Here is a 19,628-nt window from a genome sequence, read left to right as displayed (position 1 = left end):
TGTCAGTAAATCAAAAGCAAACTAAATATTACTAGTATGTTATATACATATACACATTCATGGATCTACAATCTGTCGATAACTGTATCTTGGCATTGCAGAAGGTCATGTTTTTCTCTGACTGTTTATGACATCTTTACACTAAATCCATTGGATGTTGGATGTGTACGGATTGAAAGTTTAGTTGTTGTAAACAAACAAACAATTTAACAGTAAAAAAGCCAAAATACATATTTGCGTGCATAAATTTCACTGTGAAACAATTGCAAATAATAAGTGCACGTAACATATGAAAATAAGATGTAATTGATTGACGATAAGACAACTCTCCACAAGAGACCAAATGAAACAAAAATTAACAACTATAGGTCACCGTAGTCATTCAACAAATAGTACTACCTTAACCACTTAGTCAAAACTGAAAATCATCGACATAACAAATATAAAACAATTCAAAACGATAAAAACTAACGGCCTGGTGTATGTGCAAATTAATGAACGAAAACAAATAGGAAAAGTAGACAGCCTTCCAACAAGTTTTTGTTTATGACATCCTATGTCCTGAGCGTGTGGTAACCAATATATGTATTTATGGATGGCGTTTTATAGTTATAACATATATGTTACATGAAAAAGAAGTAAAACATTATTTCAAAAATGCTGTGCATCTGCAAAATATTTGAATAGAAAACATATAAAACCTACCTTGTATGGGAGTCTTTATCAGTGTCGTGGATCCATTCATGTGTTCAGTTGTAGGACAACAAGCATTAAATAATGAACATTGTCTGAAAGTGGTATCATAGTTGATTGAACAACAGTTTTTCAAAATTGTACATTCCGTTGCACATTCTATTTCCGATTGGACTTCCTTACTTTCTATACACTCTACACTAAAAAGTATTTGTGTATCTTTTTCCTTTGCAAACATTTGTGACAATGCAGCACAGATGAGTACAAGATCAAGAATATAAGCTATTCTCAAATAACACATGCTTCTTTTTAATTCCTATTAACTATTCTAATCGAGATATCATTAAATTTGACATGACATGAATTATGAATATTAACTAGAAAACATAGGTTTTTATAGTGCTGGTGTCATCAACATAACCGTTGTTAAAATATATGTATACCGATAATCAATAACCAAACAAGATTCAAGATTTCAAGATTTTATTCATAACCTCAGACACATACTTGTGTACAAGAGGACAATATATACAAACATATTAAGATAATACATAGCGAGACAGGACAAACGAAACACAAATACATAGTATATTTTAAAAGACAATTGGTATAATTAGATAAAGTATTTTATGATTTTCTTCACAAAAATTGATAAATTCCTTTGAACTTGTACGTTACAAATAGACAACAAGCCAATGAACTTGTTCTTGCTTGGATTCATTACATAGTAATTTGGTATAAACTTTGATCTAAGAGCAGAAACATCAGCATTTTTACAGGTAAACAATATATGAAACTCATCCCCTATTCCCTCATTACATAATGTACATATTTTATTTTCCCTAGCGATCCCCGCCCATCTACCCGTCTCAATAGGTAACTTCAAATTCGAGCATCGAAGTTTAGATATGTAATATCTGTCCTTGGGTAATAATCGCAATAAATACGGTTCCAAACCAAACTCGAGTTTGAATAAAGAATAGAATTCACCCCTAGATGCATTATGTATCTGCGAGAACCAATGCTGATAGTACTGATCTGTTAATCGCTGTTTAACCATACTTTTTAACCAATCAATATTTACAACTAATTGATCGTTCCATATAAAACTTAGACCTGTATCATCAAATATAGATTTTACATATTGAATCCATTTAAATTTGGTAGGATTATTTTCATGTAGCTTAATCATAAGTCTTAGAAGGATATTTGACAGTTTGCTCTCTGTTTTAATATAGTTCTGCACCAAAATGATGCCATCCTAAGTTTTATAGTGATATCTAACGGAACCCGCCCTAATTCCCCGTAAACCATAAAATTTGGTGTACTGTTCCGAACACCAAGAATATTTTTACAAAATTGCAAATGCATTTTCTCAATATTCTGTTTATTTTCAAAACCCCAAACCTCTGATGAATATAATAATATAGGTGCGATTACAGCATCAAAGAGTTGTAACTGAATATCAATAGGCAATGATATATGTTTTATCTTCCTGTAGAGAGCAAACATTGCTTTTTGTGCTTGATCAAAAATCCTTTTTCTAGCAGTACAAAAATTACCGTTATAATTAAAAGTTATGCCTAAATAATTGTAAGAATCTACAACTTCTATAGCATTACCATATATATGAAAATCAAAGTTGTCTCGTACCTTTTTTTTACTAAACACAATAATTTTTGTTTTATCTATATTTACTTCGAGTTTCCATATGTTACAATATTGTTCAAAAACATCGAGTGCATGTTGTAGTTCTTCCTTACTATCAGACATAATAACAGTGTCATCTGCGTACAGAATTACAAAGATTTTAACTAATACGTGTAACAACTCTTCACAGTTTTTAGAAATATATTCTAAATCTTTAACATCATTTTCCACAAAAAAGTTTTCTAAATCATTTAAAAATACTGAAAACAAAAACGGTGATAAATTTTCACCCTGCCTAACACCAACACCACAGTTGAAGAAAGTTGAACTTTGGTTACCATATCGAACACATGTCTTTATATTTTGATACATATTATAAATAACTGTAAAAATTTTCCCAGTAATGTGAGATTTTTGTAACTTTTGCCATAACCCTGTTCTCCAAATAGTGTCAAATGCTCTCTTAAAATCCACAAATGTGCAAAATAATTTTTTGCCCATTGAAAAAAATATAGATAAAATTGAATGCAACACAAAAATATTATCGGTAGTTGAAAATCCCTTTCTAAATCCAGCCTGAGATTCTGATATAAGTTCAACTTCATCTGAGAAACTACTTAATCTCTCATTTATTATTGATGAAAAAGTCTTTCCTAAACAAGAGTTTAATGTTACACCTCTATAATTTGCAGGGTCTGCTTTTGAACCTTTATTCTTAAAAATAGGAATCATAATACCAAGAGACCATAACTCTGGAACTATTCCTGTATCTAATACTAAATTAAAAAGTTTAACATACATTGGCATAAGATCATGTACAGTACATTTTATATATTCATTAATTATTTTGTCACATCCACTAGCTTTATCGTTTTTTAAGTTTTTTATACTTTTTAAAATCTCATCTTCGGTTACAGTACCATTCAATAAGTTATACAATTCATCTGATAAATTATGTACATCAAAATTAACTTCTGGTTCCTCAGTATTTGAGTCACATCTATTCATATCTTTGAAATAGTCATAGAGAGCTTCAATCGAAATTTCAGGGTCTTTTTTTTTATTTGACCCAATACTATTCAAAATGTTCCAAAACTTTTTACTATCTGATTTTTTGGTCTGGCGTAATTTATTTCCAATATTTCTTTGGTACAGTTCATTTGCTTTAGAAATTTCAATTTTATAGCTTTTGCTTGCATTTTTCATATGTTTTCGATTATCAGCATTTTTTTATAAAACTGTACCTTTTCCGCGCTTTGTGAAATTTTTTTCTACTATCAAAACATTGCTTGTTAAACCAAGGTTTATTGTCGCTTTTTGGTTTGCGATTTTTAAACGGCTTGTATTTACCAAAAGTTTTTGTAGCAACTGATTGAAAAAAGTTACTAATTCTCTCTACAACTTTGTTCATCTCATTTTGATGAATCCCTTGTTGTACCTCTAAATTATCTAATTCTAACAGTAGTTGTTCTAACTGACAATCATGATCACTTTTAACATTATCTAAAAATTCTGAACACTTTTCTTTTCTCCACTTGACATATTTTTCACTACAAAATTGTGATAGTTCGTCATTACTATTATATAAAATCACTGAAGCTTGAATAACTACATGTAATTGACAATGAACATCTGAGACCAATGGATCAAATTCCATAACATCGAACTCTTTAACAACTGGAAATAAATTAGATGACAATAATAAATAGTCAATAACACTTGTATCATTACAAGTTTTTTTACCAATACCTTTATCATTACCTACTCTTGAGTTTGCTATATACATGTTATTTCTTTTACATACATTTAAAAGTTTGTGTCCGTAATTATTTGGTGCACAATTACAACTTGTAACTCTGTGTAATGGAATACTGTTTCTAGGTAAATTTTCGTAGTCAAACATATACGAAAGTATATCCTCGTCTGAGTTAAATTCAAAAATATCAACCAGATTCTCGTCCGGTATAATATAGTCTGGTAAACTACCAGTTTTGGCATTAAAATCACCAAAAGTAATACAATTTAGACTCTCTATGTTTTTTATATTAAGCATCTCATTTTCTACCTCATCGAATGATTCACTTGTTGAATATTTCGAATTCGATGGTGGAATATAAACACAACCGAGTAAACTATCAGTTTTCTGGTTTATAATAAGTTTTGAAATCTTAACCCACTGTACAAATTCACAATCTGTATTTATAAAGTTTAAATAACCTTTTAACTTATTTCTATACATTACTACAATCCCCCCTGATTTTCTTTTACATTTTTTTCTAATTTTAGAATAATACATATAGTCATCAGGTATATTTAATATATCAATGTCAGACAGTTTTGTTTCTGTAAACAAACAAATATCATATTTTTTAATCATCTCTATAAATTCAGGACACAACAGTTTTTGTTTTATACCACATACGTTAAGAAAACAAATTTTTAATTCAGAAAAAATAGGATCCGCATTGTTAGTTCGATTTTCACTTGTGCTGATATCTCTTTCTGTTCCTCTTGCACAACATCCCTATGCACCAGGAAAAGGAGGAGGTGGTCTTTGCTCCATTTGTCGCTGGTTTTGGAACGGTGGTCTATGTGGCATTTGTGGTGGTGGATGCGGGAAGAATCTCTTGTTGTCGATAAACAGTTTATCATCACGTAAATGTGCAACGTGTCCTTTTTGTCTTGCATCCTTCATGATCAGCACCAATTCACGTCTTCTCTGAATAACTTCCGCTGGGAATTGTTCATGGACACGAAACTGAGTGTCCCTTTCTTTAAATTTTTCTCTTGCAGCCACCATCACCATTTCGCGGTCCTTTCTTTTTTCAAATTTGGCAACGATTCCCCTCGGACCTCTATCTCGGCGCGGTTTTAGTCTATGTACCACGTGAAACGGAATATTGTTTTCGATTCCAAGTTCATTTGTTAAAAATGTTTGAAGTTTTTCTTCCGTATTTTCAGGTTGTTTGGTATCAGAAACATCGGGAATCCCGCGAAATATCAAATTGTCTCTCATCGATCGAGTTTGTATATCAACTATCCTGTCCCTTAATTCGTAATTTTCATTTTGAAGTTGATCATTTTCTCTTTTTATAAAATCTACATTCTGTTCAATGACCGATGATCGTATTGATGATTCCTGTATAGATGTATTGTGATCGTTAATTTGTTGTCGCATATCTGTTACGTTTCTGTCTAAATGTTCAAACCGTTGTTCCATAGCATTCATTTTCACAACAATCTCATCGAGTATGTCTAATTTCTGAAGTTTTTGTGAACAGTCTATCATAAAATTTTCAAATTTACTATACATCGAGAATTCAGTTGGTTGAGATTGTGGCGAGCTAAAGCTGAGATGAGTTTGAAGAGGTTGGTTCGCTATAAGAAAATCTGCAGGAGTTGTTGGGGGAGCCATAGGATAAGATTGATACGGGGTTCCGATTGAAGTTTGACCGTATGTGTTTAAATGGTTTAAATTACTCGGGTTACCATATAATATGTTGTGAGATGTACTTAAGTGATCTGCCACTGGAGTATATGGTGTATATGGTGTATTGCGGTTAACACTTTGTACTTTGTTTACATTGGCGTCCATTTTTGTTGTTTTTGATTGTGGCGGTGTCTTACTTGAACTTCGTTTCCTTTTTTTCTCATTCGGTACTTTTTTCTGTACTTTTCCTTTTCCCTTTTTTGATCCCATTGTTGATCAAGGAAATAATGTTCGACATGATATATCACAAAAATCCAATATACATATTCCACAAAACATATCACTAATAACTTTTTTGTGGGAGCTCCGAAGCCCTGTCTGTCCTGTCCGCCATTTTAATATATATATCAGATAACAGATCATCAATAATACATAGAGAATAATACATGGCAAAATCTGTAGCATATGCCGTATCATCCCGAGATACCAATAGCAGCCAGAGGGCCACATCTTGTCTTGTCAAAGCCATTTATAGCTGATTACATAGTATGTTATTTGCACATTGTTAAAGGGTAACATCACAACATTTGATTTATACATAATGTCTTTCATTTCATATGAGATACATGTTATTATTATTTTTTGGTTGACATGATGTGATATGAAACAAACAAACAAAAATCTTTTGTAATTTGCTTCCTGTAATCACGTGAATAATCTCGTTTCCTTTTAGCATATTTCTTAAGAGTGAATTGGTCATGTGAGTTTCAGATTATCTGATATTAATTCCACCATGCATTCATGCATTTATTTGCTTGTTTAGCTTATTAATACGTTAGTACTTGATTATGTTGCAATAGAAGGAACGATCTATTATCTATCACTGATTTGTTGTAGTTTGTTTCTATGTTGTGATGCAACACCACTGTTCCACATTTAACACAATTAAACCTGCCACATTCTTCATATTCATTTGTGTGCTTGTTCTAAGTCAGGAGACGAAATTTCAGTGGTTGTCGTTGGTTCATGTATATCATATTTGTTTTTTATAATTTTGTTTTGTAATGTATTGTTATTAATTTTCTCAATTGAAATGTTTCATAATTTTCGTTTCAGTGCCTTTTGAAGCCGACTATACGGTATGGATTTTTCTCAATGTTGTTTTCCGGTTGTCTATAATTGCTTGCAGCTACTTCATTTGAACTTAGGTGGGATATTGTTGTTATATTGTCTCATTGTCTAATTGGCGAACATACCACAGCTTCTTATTTTTATATAAGAATGAAATAAAAACTGATTGATATTTCAGGATGGAATATATGTTTGATTAAAGAGTTGAAATCAAACATTGAACTTCAAACAGTCTCTTTTAGATTTTTTGAAATTTAGTAGTAACGAATTTAATATCATCAATTTGATCAGTCAAAGCCCTTTCAAGCTTTTTTTCATTAACAGTATGTTTTGATGTTGTTATTTAGCAACGGTGTACAAGTTCAGGGGATGTAAGATTCATGTCTACTAATTATCAATATGCTCAACTTTACCAAATTATTTTGTGTATGTTCAGGCTGAACCAGCGGCTTGCACATCATTGTTTGTGGTAAATTGCTTTTATTTATGATTGTTTACCATTTTATTGCACACCCGGTTAATAGTTTAATTCAGTATGTCACAGTCATGAAAAGATAAGGGGTTATAGTTACGATATAATGAACATATCCGATATCATCTGTGAAACAGTTTTCCATACCGGTTAACCGACTCGTCATGGTGTCCGTAAAATTTATGAAGGGATGATTCCTACTGCACCATTTGGAATTCTTGGTTTAGAAGTTTCTTTGTGAGCTGCAATTCTCTATCAAAAAAATCATGAAAGGAAAGACAGGCACAGGAATATCATATCAATTGGGAGATTGCAGGCACAGCTGGAATGGTGCTACTTAAAATTAGAGTGGTTCATAATTGGGAACCTGAACTTATTATTTTTGTCGTAAAGTTTTGTCTTCAACCAACCATCATTGTCAATTTCTAGATGTAAGTCAAGATATAAGGCTTACTAAACTGTATCTGTTGTTTCTTTCATATCCAGTTCGATGGGATAGATGCATTCAACATAGTCACTAAATTGTGAATTATTTAGTGAAAGAACATCAACTTTATAGCGGAGAGTAAAGTTAAAGGATATTGCTCCTGTTGCTAACTTCTTATCTTTCTTCCAAAGAAGTTCTTGCATGAAGTCATCTTCTTAATAATAAAGAAACAAGTCGGCAAGATGAGCACAATTAGTTCCTATTGAAATACCGACATTCTGTTAAAAAACACGTCCTCCAAGCGTAACAAATATGTTGTAAATCTTGGAATCAAGAATTTTGATAATGTCAGTTTCAGAGATTTTTTTTTTAATCAGAGTGATCTTTTACAAAGTAAGGTTTATCCCTTTCTTAGACAAGATTCTTGTATCAACGTCGGCAATTCTTTTTTATGAAACAAAGCAATATCAACTTTTTCCATTTGTTCTTTAGTTTGGGACAACAACATATTCGGTAAATGGTGAAACTGTCTTTCTTAAATTGTAGAAGCTACGTTATGCTGATTCAAAAACAGCATATTAATAAGATCAAGTAATTACACACTGGCGAAGTCAAATTTTTTTCGAAGTTGTTTTCTACATCTGTTAGTTTACTTGTTTTTAAACTTGTATTGTGAGGATACATAAAATATCAATGAAATCTTAAGATTTATTTTGATTGGTCTTTTGACATTAAATTTACCGTATAGAAAACCATTGTAAAAGTTATAAACACATTCAACAGGTGCACACAAAGTAACATAGTTTACATGCTTTAACAAAAATATCAAAGTTTTTTCTTATACAAGTATAACATTTGTTTAATTGGCCGCCATTTATTTTTGAATAAAATGAATTTTCAGAATAATTGCCATATGGACAATGGGCACTGGAAACGTTCATTAATAATACATTCCTGTCGTGTAGAAAGGTGAACAATAATTTAATGTAGATAATTGGCTTATAAAAGGAACACGTGTAGTTAGCCTTTTAAACTTCTGTAAGATAACAGTATTTGAAATGTCAGATATTTAATGTAAAATTGTGAACTATTCTCACTTTCATTGAACTTTTTACAAGGACATCAGTTCTAAAAAAAATCCTTCTGACAAGTAAGTGTAAAGTGTGCAGTAATTTGTCGAAAATATCTAAATGCTTAATTTTGGAACCTATGCAGTGATTCACATAACATTTTGTTAAAATACATAGATAATTTTTGTAGCAGGTTACTGGTAGCATTAAATTTTATTCCATACACAAGGCAAATTATGATTTAATGATGGTAAATTATTTATAAAGAGATAAGTATGTTCATTTAAGATAATGGGCAGTTTTTGAAATATCATAATTACTTGTAAACTTTTAAATTCTTCTTCATTTCACATTATGATTTACTTGACTATTTGATTTTCGAATGTAAGCTCCTGTCTTTTATATATCTACATGTAAGTATATATTTTTTATGTTTGTAAATCAGATAATTTTGAGAATTTATGATACAATTATACCGGACGTTAAACAAACAGCAATCAATTATTGAGATTTCTGATCTCGAAGTTAAATTTAAAAAAAAGTGTAAGTTTTTAAAAAAAAACTGTGAAAATCAAAGTTATCAACCGATTAATAAAGTTTCACGGTTGCTGAATAACTTTTGTATTCAATTCTGATTTCAATAGAATTCTTTTAACTTCAGTTGGTTTCGTTCTTTTCATTTGTGTTATGTCGCTTTCGTCTTACGTAAAATCAGTAAAATTAACTAATAGAATTGTTGACAAAGACCTAAAAGAAAATTGATATAAGTGCAAACAATATTCTAGCTTAGCATGGTCAGCTTATGTAGTTTCTGTTATAACATAGTTAAACTTATATTTCACAGGGCAATGGGAAATCTTCATTTCTTTGTGCTGTTGTTTATAACTGCTATAACCATGATCAAAGGTAAAGTATACTTGTATAAAGGCACTTCAGAACTATACCAATGACTTCTTTTTCACAATTTGTGAATTTTAAACTTTCGACTCTTTTGTTTTAATATGCAGCATGATAGTACTTTCAGTTACTGAAAGCTATTTCAGAGCCAATACTTATTTATGATTAATGCATGTACTCTCAACCTAAATAATCAATCTGCACGTAACCAACGATTTAGTGTAAAGAAACCATAATTTTCGTATAACGCATGAGCTGTCGTTCACTTCAGAACTATAAAAATGATTTTTTTTTTGGATCATTTGTGAATTTCAAATTGACTCTGTTATATATTTTTACATGCAGCATGATATTACTTGTAGTTATCGACACACACAAAGCAAACGATTTAGTATAAGATATGCCATAAACTTTTTTTCTATGTTGTGATGTTATACTATTGTTTAAGAAAAAGGGAGAAGGTTTGTTACCATTAAAACGTTTAATCCCGCTGCAAATGTTTCCATCTGTCCTAAGTCATGACTCTGATGTACGGTAGTTGTCGTTTGTTTATGTAGTTTATACGTGTTTCTCGTCTTTTTATATAGATTAGACCATTGGTTTTCTCGTTTGAATGGTTTCACACTAGTAATTTGGCCCTTTATAGCTTGTTGTTACGTGTGAACCAAGGTTCCGTGTTGAAGGCCGTACCTTGACATAAAATGGTTTACTTTTATAAATTGTTATTTTGGTGGAGTGTTGTCTCATTGGTACTCATACCACATCTTCCTATATCTATTTATAACACATGAACTAGTATCGACTTCTTGAGTTATGTTAATTGTTATGACGGTCGTGTGTATTCTCTCTGAAATGATTGGTATTATTATTGGAATATATTTTAAAAGGACAAACTATTCACAGGGGCTAATCAAAAACACCCTGACGACGTCATGACAAAAAAATCAACAAACGACAGAGAAAAAGTACACAATCCACAGCATAGAAACCTCAAAACTTCCCATCTAAATCAAGATGTTTCTAAGTAATTAGTATGGATAATGTGATCCTGTACCCCATGTGTCACCCGTCGGGCTGCTTATTTAATCTATAACCTTATGCCGGTCTTTCTCGTTCAAGGTAAGGAATACGGGATTGCAGTTTCACCAGAAGAAGAAAATCTCCTTTCTATTATGATTTTTGTTGGGATTTGTGTTGCTCAGTCTTAACTTTACTATGTTGTGTTTTGCATATATTGTTGTGTGTCTTTTGGTCCTTTGCCATGACGTTATCATTTTTCTTACGAGTTCGAATTTGCCTTCGGTATTTTAAGCTTCTCTTTTGTCATATTTTGTGAAAAAAATCTTGCAATCCGGTCAACGAATTTTTAATGGATTCCGAAGAGTTTTGAAGAAATCATTTTTACTTACTTCTTGGAATTCTGGTTTAATATCTTCTTCGTTTGTACCTTTTTTTTATAAATCAAGACTTAAACAAAATATCGTATATACTGCAGGCGCTTTTCGAATGTTTGACAGTCAGTGGTAAAAAGCATACTTGTGGAATGTTTTCATGTGCTTGGTCAACGCGTTTACACCCAAATAAACAAATGTGCTTTTGTCAACACTTTTACATAATAATGAAATTACAAAAAGAAGGATTTATTTTTAAAACTACAGATTATTATATTTCTTAAAAATCCTGATGTGAAATTTAGAGAACCAAACCAAACCAGTGTATCATAGTGTAAAAAGAAAATAATGCTTTATCAATTGAATTCATTCGAAGTGCTATTCTGGATTTACTATAATCTGGAATGGTACAACTAGAAAGTCAGAATGAAAATTAACTCTCTGAAATCGATCTTTCTTGACAGAGTTAAAACCTTAATTTCTTATAATATTTGGAAAATTGCAGATAATATACAATTTAAATTATTCGTTGTAGCTCATTCCTGTGAAATCGGACATATCAAGTGCGGTGATGGTCTACAGTGTGTCCACAAAAGCGCCTTATGCGATAAAGAGGTTACGGATTGTTCAGATGGTTCAGACGAAGAAGAAGAGATGTGTAAAGGTAAGTTGAAAGAAATCAACTATTGCAAATTTGTTGAAGTTGTTATTTTATGTGTCTCTTGTAGTTTTTGTACTATATCTTCTTTTTTATATTCATAACATTAAAGCGTATTTCGTTTTGCAAATTTTACGATAGCCATCACGAGTTGGTTCATAGGTATGAAATATCTGTTTTATAAACGACGACAGATAACTACGGGTATTTTTTCGTTACCACAATCCAGTAATTATTTTCATGAAATGTGACTTACCTAATACGACTTATGACTGGGGTTATACTTTTGAGATATTCCCTTGTTGATAGTTTTGTTCGTTTTGCTTAGTATTATTAAGTTTTTATTTTGTGTGTTTTTTTTTAGTTTGCCTTTTCTTTTTTTTTTCGACTTTTTGCCATTGCAATGTCATTTGTTTTACTCGTAAACATGTTTATCCCTTTAGTTGATTTAGCTTCAGTTTCATAATTTAATTCGTTGGCAAACTCAATCTTATAAAATTCCCTCCGTCACTTTAAATTTGTTTTGTCGCAAAGAGTAGAATCTGTAGAAATGCTACAATGAGAAAGTCAGATGGAAAATAACTCACTTCTGACATCAAATTTCCATGATGGAATTAACACGTTAGACATTTTATAATATTTGAATAATGAGGACGATCTACAATTTGAATTATACTTTACAGCTCATTCCTGTAGTGACTACTTTTCCAAGTGCAGTGATGGTCTACAGTGTGTCAGGGAGATCGCCATTTGCAATGGAAAGAAGGATTGTTCTGACGGTTCAGACGAAGACGTACAGATGTGTAAAGGTAAATTGAAAGAAATCAACGATTGTAAATTTGTTGAGGTTGTTATTTTATGTGTCTCTTGAAGTTTTTGTACCACATCTTCTGTTTTATATTCATCTTCCATAACATTAAAACGTAAATCCGTTTGCAAATTTGACGATAGCCATCATGAGTTGGCTGATAGGTATGGAATATCTGTTTTATAAATAACGACAGATAACAACGGGTATTTTTTCGTTACCACCATCCCGTAATTATTTTCATTAAATGTGACTTACCTAATAAGACTTATGACTGGGGTTGTACTTTTGAGATATTTCCTTGTTGATAGTTTTGTTCGTTTTGCCTAGTACTATTTAGTTTTTATTTTGTGTTTTTTTTAGTTTGTCTTTTCTTTTTTTCCACCTTTTTGCCATTACAATGTCAGTTGTTTTACTCATAAAAATGTTTATCCCTGTAGTTTATTTCGCTTCAATTTCATAATTATTTAATTCGTTAGCAAACTCGATCTTATAAAATACAATCCGTCACTTTGAATTTGTTTTGTCGCAAAGAGTGAGATCTGTAGAAATGGTACAATGAGAAAGTCCCCTCTGACATCAACATGCCATGACGGAGTTAACACGTTAGATATTTTATAATATTTGAATAATGAGGACGATCTACAATTTGAATTATACTTTACAGCTCATTCCTGTAGTGACTACTTTTCCAAGTGCAGTGATGGTCTACAGTGTGTCAGGGAGATCGCCATTTGCAATGGAAAGAAGGATTGTTCTGACGGTTCAGACGAAGACGTACAGATGTGTAAAGGTAAATTGAAAGAAATCAACGATTGTAAATTTGTTGAGGTTGTTATTTTATGTGTCTCTTGAAGTTTTTGTACCACATCTTCTGTTTTATATTCATCTTCCATAACATTAAAACGTAAATCCGTTTGCAAATTTGACGATAGCCATCATGAGTTGGCTGATAGGTATGGAATATCTGTTTTATAAATAACGACAGATAACAACGGGTATTTTTTCGTTACCACCATCCCGTAATTATTTTCATTAAATGTGACTTACCTAATAAGACTTATGACTGGGGTTGTACTTTTGAGATATTTCCTTGTTGATAGTTTTGTTCGTTTTGCCTAGTACTATTTAGTTTTTATTTTGTGTTTTTTTTAGTTTGTCTTTTCTTTTTTTCCACCTTTTTGCCATTACAATGTCAGTTGTTTTACTCATAAAAATGTTTATCCCTGTAGTTTATTTCGCTTCAATTTCATAATTATTTAATTCGTTAGCAAACTCGATCTTATAAAATACAATCCGTCACTTTGAATTTGTTTTGTCGCAAAGAGTGAGATCTGTAGAAATGGTACAATGAGAAAGTCCCCTCTGACATCAACATGCCATGACGGAGTTAACACGTTAGATATTTTATAATATTTGAATAATGAGGACGATCTACAATTTGAATTATACTTTACAGCTCATTCCTGTAGTGACTACTTTTCCAAGTGCAGTGATGGTCTACAGTGTGTCAGGGAGATCGCCATTTGCAATGGAAAGAAGGATTGTTCTGACGGTTCAGACGAAGCCGTACAGATGTGTAAAGGTAAGTTGAAAGAAATCAGCTATTCATCTTACATAACACTAATTCGTTGGCAAACACAATCTCATGTTATTCACTCTGTCACTATTAATTTGTTTTGCATAACGTGTAGGATCTTTAAAAATCAAGCCATGTTAAAAAGACCATGATGACCTATCATTGATTTTTTTTTGGAAATAATCAGTACGATAGACACCTTTACTGATTTTGTAAGAAACAACAAAGATTACTTAGGATGTTTGTTACTCTTTTAAAATTACAAGTTTAAAAAAAAACACCAGTGGTATGAATTGGTAGTATATAAATAAAGGAACTAAAAAAAACTAAATTAAGAGTCCATTGCTTTTAAAATGACCAAAAAACATCAGCTGAAGGCCACCAATGGGTCTTCAACACAGCGAGAAAATCACGCTATGTATGGCGGGCTTCAGCTGGCCCCTACACAAGAATAGTTCCAATGAAAATGGACTCACTTTAAACTATAAAACATAAACATAAACTCCCAGTACGGGTTTAATATCATACCATCATAAAATATACGAGAAAACATAACCCGTATCATACTAACAACTGGAAATGTCTTTATTTTCGATGCAAAGACCCTATGAGTGAATCAGTATTTATACCAAAATATACCATCTACAATGACTTGACAGCAGTAGCGTAAGTATTTTCCTTCTGGATAAGTCTTTTTAAAGGTTTGGTTAGCTTTTGAGGTGAATTCCAACATGTTTGTACGGAATATTACCATACATGATTTGATGTGATAAAACGGTATAAGATGTCAGCACGTTGATTTATATTAACGAATGGTGTCCTCATACCGATAACAAAATTTACTATATGTTTTGACTAGTTTGTGATATTGAAAATCCTGTTGGAAATTTAACTGTAAAACAGAAATTTCTTTTGTTAAAATTAATTACGTTTTACATACACGAGCGAATCGAACAAGTTCAGATATCTTAACACCATAAGATATCATCATAGGAATAAGGGTACGTCACTATCTAGAAATGAATGATTACCAATAGAAAATTTAATTTAATATTTTATGCTGTTGCTAAGCAACATTTGTGTTGCTAGGCTCAATATAAACCTAGTAAAAAAAGATAAGGATTACTCACACATTGTATTATAATGTAACACCATTATATGAACACAAACAATGCTAGATGCATACTTAAAAAGACAAAAATCACCTTTAATTAACCGTTACTTGGGAATATTACTGTTGTTAAGTTGTTGCTAAGCATCTTTTAAACTCAAATTGAAGTGACTATTCATTTGTAACTTCAAGTTATTCTCAAACCAACCATCTTATCTGGAAATATGGTTATTTGTACAGATACAGTAATTCATATCTGCTTATTCTATTATATAATGAAAACGGTTGCTAAGCATCCTTCTTTTTACCGGAGCATAAAAAAATCATTTTTTGTCTAAGTTTGTATACTAAGGCTAGCAATGGTACGAATTAAGGCTTCTTTGGAGAAGGGGCCAAAAACGCCCCTTATCATACCTTCTCCTTTTAGAATTAAGTTTCACGTTTGAGATATAGATGTCAAGATTCAGGAAAGGGTAGTGTTTATTTTTAGTATTAGCTTTGTTAAAATTCAGTTCAGCATGATAAATCACTTAAGTGTACTTACTGACGTCATCATTATTGAGATACAATATGTCATCCAAATATCTGAAAGTGTTATTAAATTTATGTATTCGATGTTGTTTCGATAGGTCTTTCATGAATTTTGTCATAAATTGTAACTCATAACAATACAGAAACAGGTACGCAATAAGTGGTACACAGTTCCCCATCGGAATTCTGATACCTTGACGATATACGGCATCTCCATAGCGAACACAAATGTTATCTTGTAGAAATTCAAAGCAGTTATCGTATCAGAGCAGGCCCAATTAACATAGTTGGTTTCGTTTGTTATTACTAAACCATGACCTAAAAGAGTTTGAACATTTTTATTCGCATTTTGAGTTTTTTTTTTAAGGTGTATGAATTTTTCTTAATAAGATAATGAGGCAAAGTTGTAAATAGGGTAGAAAAATCAAAACTGTGGACACATTTTAAATCACCAATATAAGCATGTAATTCATCAAGTACTTCTAACGACCTTGTGATAATCTGAAAGTTATTAATTCCACTATTTTCAAATTAAGGCTTTATTTGAACAAATTATTACCAGGTGTTTGATTGCACCAAGTGCACTAGTAAATATAATAGACAGTTTAGTAGTGAAACAATGGCTTGAAGACGAAATAAATGTATATTTGTAAGGTGTTTTGTGCAGCCAGTACGTCGTTAAAACTTTCATTGTACTTGGTTTGGCTTGTAAAGAGGGAGATAAAAGTTAATGTTTGTTACATACATGTATGTCATTTGCTTCAGTTGAAATGTGGTGAATTGGTGATTTCCTTTTGCAAAACTGCAATGTAAGGGGTTAAATCAATTACAAAATTGAGCTATTTTGATAATACTGAGCTCCCTCTTATTTGTTATATTTACAAGAAATCTACCAGGAAATTTGTGTTTAATTATAGCCAATTGTGTAAAGATGTTAATATCAGTGGAAATACACCTACTTCATGTAATTGCAGTAATTCAAAATACATTTATGGACCCATTTCCCATGTTATAACAAGAGACCTTAACATCGTTCAAGACCGAGAGTTGAAATCATTCCTCAGTAAAGGACCTAAATATCGTCCCCCTTTCAACTATTAATTGGAATGAGTGTGGTGATATCATCCACGACTCACTCCGTAGTTATTGTTTGTAATGGATAAAACTTGAAAAAATCTTTGGACTCTTTTTTTAATTCAGTAATTATAAATATTGTTGATATACGTATTCAACATTTTAAAGAACATTTTACTCTTAAAAATAACCACAATAAACCTATTTCTCGTATCAAACATAGACTAAAAGAACTAGCCAAGGAATTTGTTTTTGTCCCGGCCGATAAAGCTGCTAATAATATTATTATTGTTTGACGTAAATTTTACATTGAGGTTCTACAAAAAGAAATCACCAATTCACCAACATTCCAACTGACTCCATTTTCAGAAAACGACATCTGTAACAAACATAAACTTTTAGCTACCGCTTTACAAGCAGAACCAAAAACAATGAAAGTCCCAACTATGTATTGGCTTCCGAAACTTCACAAAACACCTTACAAATATAGATTTATTTCGTCATCAAGCCATTGTTCCACTACTAAAGTATCTATTCTTCTTACCAGTACACTTGGTACAATCAAAAACCTGATAATAAATTGTTCAAATAAAGCCTTCGAAAATAGTGGAATTAATTACTTTTGGAGTGTCAAAATCTCGTTGGAAGTACTTGATAAATTGCATGCCTCCATTGGTGATTTTGAATCTGTTCAAAGTTTTGATTTTTCTACCCTATATACCACATTGCCTCACATTCTCATTAAGAAAAAAATCACACAACTAATTAAATGGGCATTTAAAAAGTCAGAATGTGAATATATATGTTCAAACTCTTTTAGGTCATTTTTTAGTAGCAATAAACAAAAAAACTATGTCAATTGGACATGCTTTGATACTATACATGTATCTGCTCTTGAATTTTTACTTGATAATATCTTTGTTCGCTTTGGAGAATCCGTATATCGTCAGGTATACGGAAGTCCAATGGGGACAAACTGTGCACCACTTGTTGCGAACCTGTTTTTGTATTGCAATGAGTTACAATTTATGACAAAAATCAGCAAAGACCCATCGAAACAACATCAGATACACAAATTTAATAATACTTTTAGATATTTTGATGATATTTTAGCTCTCAATAATGACGACTTCAGTATGTATACTAAAGAAATTTATCCTGTTGAACTTACTTTGAATAAAGCTAATACTAACAATGACCACTGCCCTTTCCTCGATCTTGATATATATATATATATCATTAACGGAAAGCTTAATATTAAAAATTATGATAAAAGAGATGATTTCTCATTTCCCATCGTTAATTATCAATTTTTAGATGGTGACGTTGTTTGTCACCATCTTACGGAGTTTATATATCTCAACTTGTACGATTCGCTCGTGTATGTAACAATGTTTTAGATTTTAACGAGAGAAAATTATGTATTACTGAAAAATTATTACTCCAGGGTTTTCGATATCACAAACTAGTCAAAACATTTACTAAATTTTATCATCGGTATAAGGACATCATTCGTACATGTAAATATAGCTCAACATGCAGACTTCTTATACGTTCAGGTATTTCACATCCAATTTTTTATGGAAATATTCTTTATAAAGCACAAAAATGTCAGTATTCACCTCAGAAGCTAACAAAACCTTTAAATAGACTTATTAAGAAGGGATATAGTTACGATACTGTTGTCAGGTCATTAAAAATTGCATATTTTGGCGTTAATATTGATTCACTTATAGGGTCTTTGAATCGGAACTAAACACATTTATTCTTAATAAATTAGTTGTTGGCATGACACGGGTTATGTTCTTCTCATATATGTTATGATGGTATGATACTAAACCCCTCACGGGGAGGATTGTACCTGATATTCATATGATGAAGACATAATTTTTCAATCAGTTTAATTGAGGTCCGGAGCTGGCATGTCAGTTAACTGCTAGTAGTCTGATGTTATTTATGCATTATTGTCATTTTGTTTATTTTCTTTGGTTACATCTTCTGACATTAGACTCGGACTTCTTTTGAACTGAATTTTGATTTGCGTATTGTTATGCGTTTACTTTTCTGCATTGGCTAGAGGTATAGGGGGATGGATGCGATCTCACAAACATGTTTAACCCCGCCGCATTTTTGCGCCTGTCCCAAGTCAGGAGCCTTTGGCCATTGTTAGTCTTGTATCATTTTATCTTTTAGTTTCTTGTGTACAATTTGGAGTTTAGTATGGTGTTTATTATCACTGAACCAGTATATATTTGTTTAGGGACCAGCTGAAGGACGACCCCGGATGCGAGAATTTCTCGTTGTATTGAAGACCTGTTGGTGACCTTCTGCTGTTGTCTGCTCTATGGTTGGGTTGTTGTCTCTTTGGCACATTCTCCATTTCCATTCTCAATTTAAATATCTTATTTTTATTAAGATTTCGACTGTGGCAAATACAGAACAAAATGTCAGGATGGTCTTCAGTGCATAGATATAATGAAAGGTTTATGTAATGGTAAAACAAATTGTAATGATGGATCCGATGAAACACCAGACGTCTGCAATGGTAAGAAATGCAATGGAATTACAGAGTGTAATGTATTTTACAAACACCAAAAAAAAAAAAAAAAAAAAAAATTAAACAACTGTGATTCACATTGAGCCAATTCATTCCTTTAATGAACCTACTCAATTATAATCAACATGATTAATAATCGGAATTCATAT

The 19,628-nt window shown here is 31.6% G+C and overlaps 1 protein-coding gene across 1 annotated transcript in view; it reads left to right on the top strand.

Annotated features, from left to right (window-relative positions):
• The first annotated feature begins 9,720 nt into the window (after positions 1 to 9,720).
• Positions 9,721 to 19,628, top strand: part of LOC139489187 (low-density lipoprotein receptor-related protein 2-like) — a 50,177-nt gene continuing 40,269 nt past the window's right edge. The window contains exons 1-6 of the mRNA XM_071275370.1: positions 9,721 to 9,779; positions 11,697 to 11,825; positions 12,503 to 12,628; positions 13,295 to 13,420; positions 14,087 to 14,212; positions 19,339 to 19,467. Of these exons, the coding sequence (XP_071131471.1) occupies positions 9,722 to 9,779; positions 11,697 to 11,825; positions 12,503 to 12,628; positions 13,295 to 13,420; positions 14,087 to 14,212; positions 19,339 to 19,467 (694 nt within the window). The 5' untranslated portion in view covers position 9,721. The remainder of the gene's footprint in view (positions 9,780 to 11,696; positions 11,826 to 12,502; positions 12,629 to 13,294; positions 13,421 to 14,086; positions 14,213 to 19,338; positions 19,468 to 19,628) is intronic.

Source organism: Mytilus edulis, chromosome 9, assembly GCF_963676685.1.
Source record: "Mytilus edulis chromosome 9, xbMytEdul2.2, whole genome shotgun sequence".
Taxonomy (NCBI): Eukaryota; Metazoa; Mollusca; class Bivalvia; order Mytilida; family Mytilidae; genus Mytilus; species Mytilus edulis.
Note: the sequence above shows the minus strand (reverse complement) of the source record. Positions and strands in the feature narration are given on the sequence as shown.